The sequence below is a fragment of the Morus notabilis genome, unplaced genomic scaffold (assembly GCF_000414095.1).
Source record: "Morus notabilis unplaced genomic scaffold, ASM41409v2 Scaffold689, whole genome shotgun sequence".
NCBI classification, from domain to species: Eukaryota; Viridiplantae; Streptophyta; class Magnoliopsida; order Rosales; family Moraceae; genus Morus; species Morus notabilis.
Genome location: NW_010358342.1, coordinates 230831 through 237738, shown reverse-complemented (window position 1 = coordinate 237738; position 6908 = coordinate 230831). Strand labels below are relative to the sequence as shown.

The following is a 6908-nucleotide window of genomic DNA, read 5'->3' as shown; positions in this document are numbered from 1 at the left end:
TCTCTCTCTCTCTCTCTCTCTCTCTCTCTCTCTCTCTCTCTCTCCTCTGACAAGAATATGGACCAGAATTATTTCCCATTTCTTCCTTTTGCATCAACTTCATCTCCACCATCTTCTTCTTCTTCTTTGTCATTGAACACTACGAGTACACAGTTAGCAAATTATGGTACGGAAAGCCAAGGTAACATGAAGATGTCAAATGGGTTCTTGGGATTGATGTCGGAGATGGATCATCAGGTGATCGATAATAATAATATCCCGGCAGGTTCCGGTAACGTTGTTGTTTCTCAGAGCGGCTTCGAGATTGATCATGTGCTGAAATCAGAAAAGAAAAGTGGCGGTAATAATAATAATAATTATAAGGGACAGAAGAAAATAAGAAAGCCAAGATATGCTTTTCAAACGAGGAGCCAAGTTGATATACTTGATGATGGATATCGATGGAGGAAGTACGGTCAAAAGGCTGTGAAGAACAACAAATTCCCCAGGTATGTACTACTAATTTTGTATGTTATAATTAGTAATATATATCATTTGCATATATATACATATAATTGCTTTACTAATTCTAAATTTTCTTATTTTTTTTTTTTTCGCTTTTGTGTACATGTTAGTGGATATATAATATTAGAATTTTGCGTCTTGTTGTTAATTTGGAAATCCCTTAACCATTTACAATTCCTGCTAATGTTAGGTAGATATTGATTTATATAATTTTGGGAAAATCTGTAAATGTGGGGAAAAAAAATATGATCTTGATTTCATGACCCAATAATTAGCTAGATAGCTAATACTAATTAGAGAGGTTGTGATCCTTTTAGAAATGAAATAGACTTATTTTTTTTTTAAGCAAAAGAAATTCATAATTTAAATTGTTAATGATATTGTACATGGAATTAATATGTATGTGATAGGAGATATTGATCATATAATTGGGATATGTAAAATAAAGTGAAGCAATATAAACATCTCATACTGTAGAGGAATTAAACGTGGCTATACTGCTGAAATTTTGCTGTGTTATTCATCATGCACTCATGGTTTCAGCATTCGTCAACACCAAAACGTATAATCATGAGATTTCTACTTGGTGTTACACAAATACATACACACATACGTATGTACGTACGGACACACATACATATGCACATACATACATATACATATACACATATACATATATAGGTAGGGGGGAGGGAGAACTAAATTAGGATCCGGGTGATATTTATTTAGCTAGTTAAGCACGAATTATAACGTGAGGCTAAACTAAAATCATACTAAAATAATTCTCTCATGGCTAATTCTGACGAGCGATCATCGCATAATAAACCCAACTTTGGCTTGTATAAGAAGACATATATATTACATGCAAAACATCCAGCTTGGGTCCTAAATAGTATGTAAGTCAAACTTTAAAAGAAAGTGTTAGAAGAAAGAAACATTAAAGAGCGAAAAATGAAAATTAATTAGAAGTCTAGCACTCGCGCGCGCGCATAATATATAGCAATAATTAATCATGTTTTCCTGCTAATATACGTGACTAATTGAGTATGATCTGGTAGATTAATTCTTCGTTATCTATGAAACGTTTCTATATATATTTTAGTTGACAATATTCACGAATTAATGTGGACTAAAAATTTCTAACTACCTATATGCGTTACTGTTCAGCCATACATAATTTGAAACCTCCGCAGTACCAGTGTTTTTGTAAATTGATACCCGTTCACTTCACTGATTTGAGTTTGTAATTTGAGTTGAGATGTGATTTTATGTGAGAGTCTTTTACTATAGTAAAAAAATTAGATGTGACTGTTTATGAGAACTTTTTACTGTAATAAAACTTAAATTTTAAACTTAAATTAGTAGAATTTGATGAAACTTTATTGAGAAGATCATTTGAAAGGCAAAGGACGAAATTGTTTGTTCTTACACACACGTACGTCCTTGCCTTCTAGACACTTCGTCATGTTGAATAACGTGTATATCAATGATTGATATCTTTTCAGTAAAAAAAAAAAAAGAATTGGTCAAGATATTTCTCCACCAAAATATTAATAATGGTCACAAATGATAGCTTCACACACACACACATATATATGTATGTATACGCAGATGGGCATATATATTGGTCTATTGAAAGAGAAAGGAGATTGTTTATATATTGTCTATGCTTAGGTCAAGATGAGATATTCAGTCCAGTGCATATTCACGTATGCAATATAGATATGCCAATATGCAATTCAAAATTTGGTAACCAAGAAAGTTTTGTAATCATTTTTGTAGCTTTCCAAGTTCCTTAAATCTGAAGGGTGGACAACAAGAAAGCAAATAAAATAACTAATTAAACTTGGACGCCGTATTGGAATTGAAGTCAATGGTTGAAGAAAAAAAAAAAATCTAGGATTATTTTCATAAATACCCCCAAACTATGTATCCTATGTCAAAACACCCTCTGATTTTTCAAAATACTTCAAAACACCATAGAAAACAGATTAATATGCCTCATTCGTCTATTTCTGTGTATATTTAACAGATTTTACTGACCTGACACATTGTTAAAAATTAATTAAGGCCATTAAATAATGATTTGCAGAACATGTATTAAAAATTAACTAAAGCAAGTTCTAATTTTATATATAAAAAAGATTACATATTAAAAAATAACAAAAAAAAATATAAAAACTTCTCTCTTGCTATATTTACAAAAATAAAATAAAATAAAATAAAATTCCCTGTCACATTCAAAACCGGAACAAACTAGACTTTCTGGGGATGCCATCCTTGTATTTCAATGTTCTTTCATCTTCCTAATCTTGATCTCTGTTGCCATGTAAAGACCAAAAAACCTCAAAACATATCAAGTGAGACCTTTTGCAATTATTTTTCAAAAACCCACACAAGATTTAGGAAAAAAAGAAAAAACTTTCTGAAATTATTTTTCAAAACCACCCAACAACTAGACACCAAACTAGCCTCAACCCCCTCCTCCTGACGTCGACAACCCCTTATTCGGATGGCAATCCAAAGCTTCCACACCATTCTCTTGTCGACATTCAGTAAGCCCACCTCCCACTCACGAACTTGCTTTTCGCCACCATCATTAACTCCTGCTTCGGTGAGGAACAAAATTGAAGGGTTGAGGGGCGGTGATCTGGGTTCGAGGAATTACGCAGGACGGCGGTCCGGTTCCTAACTAGGAGGCGCGTCAAATAGACGCGGCTGAGGGCAGGGCAAAAGGGGGTGGGGGTGTGTGACAGGGTACTCACCACAGTGCTTTGGCGCTGAAAAATTGTGACTGAGAATTAGCACCGACGGAGCTTCAATTTGGAGGCGTAGATGGTGGGTGGGGGGCTGGTAAGGAAAGATAAATTTCTAGGATTTTTTTAACTTAACATAAATAAGGGCTGAGATTTAGTGTACTTAGATCAAGGGCCCATATTAAATGGGGGGTTTTTTTTTTTTCATTTTATATGGAAATATGATTTAATGCCTTTAATTAAGTTTTAATATTTAGATGCCATATCAGCAAAATCTGTTAAATATATACGGAAATGGACGGAGGGACTATATTGATATGTTTTTTATATATTAAGAAATGTTTTGAAACATTTTGAAAAATCAAGGGTGTTTTTACATAGAGTATATAGTTCCAAGGGCATTTATGAAAATAATCTTATAATCTAATAATTAACATATACAAATGCCCATTATATAAACTTCTTCTCTGAGTAGTCCACGTTCGTGGAATTAAAATAGTTTATCCAAATATGTAAAACAACTCTATATTGTCATTAGTTAACACACACAAACACAATAATTTATACATTATACATGCATACATACATACATACATATATATATATATATGTATATATATAAAATACAATATCATTGTATATATATGACATTTGGAGCTTATTACGTGTATAATTAGTACTTAATTAGTAATTATTAATATTGGTGTGCAGAAGTTACTACCGGTGCACGCATCAAGGTTGTAACGTGAAGAAACAAGTTCAGAGGTTAACTAAAGACGAAGGGGTTGTGGTGACGACTTATGAAGGCATGCATTCCCATGCCATTGAGAAGTCAACCGATAACTTTGAGCATATCTTGAGTCAGATGCAAATCTACACCTCCTTTTAATTCTCTAATTTATACATATATCGTTTCATATATATATTTATATATATTCGACTAGCTAGCTAGTTCATGATTATATATACATTCGTGTAAATTAAATCTACATGTATGTACTTTTAGATTACAAACCAAAAAGTTAGCTAGACAGAATAAAATGGCTGGATGTACGTACACTTGACCATTACCAATATCGATGATATTCATCAGTCGATTAGGTTAAAAGTTAAGACACAACAAGTAATTTGACATTTTACCTTTTTGGAGACATTTTTTAATTTGCCCCCGAAACACTCACTTATTTCGTTTGTCAAATAATTATGGTGGCAGCGTACGATTATGATGTTTAGTAGCACTACTACTTTTCAGTACAAAAAAAGGTGCTCAATAATATTGTAGTGATGAGATTGCCCGTCAATGATTTGTTTGCATAGATTGTCATGTTGCTCTCTCTTGTGACTGCATGATATGACATAGTATTGTAATAATCTGATTCTACGTTAAAGGGGCATATATATATATATGAGGTTTGATATAAGATCTTGTAAAGTCAATGGATCCATATTGCTTCTTTCGAGCTATTTGTTCATTATAGTAGCAACCTATTTTTCTTGAGCACAATGTGATATAAACTCTGTTTATTTGGCAATAACAAATTAAACGATATATTACAATGATCATAGAACATCATAATGAGAATTTTACTACTTGGAAATTCTAAAATCAATTCATCAAAATTACACATTTCATGTAGCTCTAGAAAAAAATAATATATATATATATATACTTACATCGTATTTATTACTAAAACTATTTTATTTTGTTGGAAGGATTAATTATTATTATTATTATTTTATTAACTATCTGATTTGTAATTAATCGGGGTCATAATTATGTTTACGATCTTATTTTGTATTATGTATTTAGTATAGTGACAAAAAAATTATTTTTTGAAATCTATCCATAAGTAATAATTTTGCAAGTATTATTATTAATTATTCTTATGATCATATTCTATCATTATCGTCATTATCTAAAATTATAATTGTTGGTACCGGTTTGAGTCTTTTAACACTTTATAAGATAATATGAATAATGCAGAAACATAAAATAAAAAAACACGAGAGAAATGGTATCGCGGTTCGGTAACAACCTACTCCGCGGGGCCACGCCCAGATGATGAACAATCCAGTAAGAACTATTTTACAATTCAATTGGACTTAATCTACCCGAGACTCCTTCTCTAAGAAAACGCCTATGAACTTGCTGTTAGCGTTTATGCTCTTAGGAATAAATGTAACAATATTCTTTGAGACATTTTGACTATTGATAAAGATTTATTTATTTCATATATCTATGTATTGTCCTCTTTATGTTCATAATAGTTGAATGTATGATAAGCAAAATGAAAGTCCGAGACTGTCATTCTAAATCTATGTTGTCTACTTCCAAACAGAGACAGCTTGTCTTGGTTGTCGGAGGTGGGACTCCATGGGTGGAGACATTGATATAGTTTCTAATGGTGAAATCTATATTTGATCGGACCAAAGTTGAGTTGTTTTAATTAATAATTCTGTTTGAATAAAACAATTCACTTTTGATGAATTATATGTTGTCATCTTAATCCTGAGATGGATGATGAACCTGTATACTTGACTTGTATCCTTTGATGTACTAAAGGGAGACATCCTGACATTATGTAAAGGTACGCTTGCCGGTACATTAGGGGTATGACTCGTGTATGTGTAGATTCGTTATTCATAGATAGTGGAATCCATAGCTCTCATAAAGAGTCAATGATATCCTCTTATGCATTATCAGTGGATTGGAAAATACGAGCGCTCAGCCATTAGACTACTCTATGTTATCTAATGGTTTACTATTTGTAATGGTACGAATAGTATTTTTTCGATGGTATGATAATGGAACATAAGATAAATGTAATCGGGAAGGTAAAACATAACTTGACCTTAAGTCGATTATGGATATCCTATGGGGATGATACACTAATATATTGAGTCATGGACTAGAGCTAATCAGAGCTTTGTAAATACGCTATATAAATCGAGAGTGCAGCTCTAGGCTTTCAGTGGAATAGTGCTAGAGTTTTATAATCATGAGACGGACTTGTTGGTTTACAAGTAGTGTTGTGATTATAGGAGCTTGATTTATATATGTCCATCCGGTCCCTTTACTAGCTCACATAATTTCCTGTAACGATACGACGTATTTCCTACACATTGGTAACTTGTGTTATTTATGTAAAAGAGGTTCAAAGTTAATTCATGGGTGATTTATCGGGTGAATTAATTGATAAATTAATTCTAGATAAATTGGTTGAATTATTGTTTTAAGAGTTGTTTAATATAGGAAGACTATTATATGACTGTTTTGATCATGCAATTTCTCTATTGGGTTGCTTGAATCAAAACTGAGGCTCTATGCAAGTTTCCCGTGTTGAAAAACTAGGAAAACAACTTTCGTCAGTGCAGACAGGTCGACCGGTTAGTGAAGACAGGTCGGCCGGTGAGTTATAACGTCTCTGTCACCGGTCGACCAGTTATAACGTAAAATGCATGTTGACGTGGCAAAATCGACTATGGATGCGATTAAGACTTTGGGAAACCTAATTATTACGGAAGTATGACGTCCTAAACACTATAAATAGCCTATTAAGTCACATTACTCATTAGATCACTTGAGAGACTTTTTGGAGGCTATTGATAAAAGATTCCTGAGAGGAAAAATTGTTTAATTCTCAAGAA

General features: G+C 32.6%; 1 protein-coding gene across 1 annotated transcript; it reads left to right on the top strand.

Annotated features, from left to right (window-relative positions):
• The first annotated feature begins 13 nt into the window (after positions 1 to 13).
• Positions 14 to 4373, top strand: LOC21400454 (probable WRKY transcription factor 75). The gene is made up of 2 exons (XM_010092351.2): positions 14 to 488; positions 3972 to 4373. The coding sequence occupies exons 1-2, from the start codon at positions 58 to 60 to the stop codon at positions 4147 to 4149; spliced, it is 609 nt and encodes a 202-aa protein (XP_010090653.1). The 5' UTR covers positions 14 to 57; the 3' UTR covers positions 4150 to 4373.
• The last annotated feature ends 2535 nt before the right edge of the window (positions 4374 to 6908 follow it).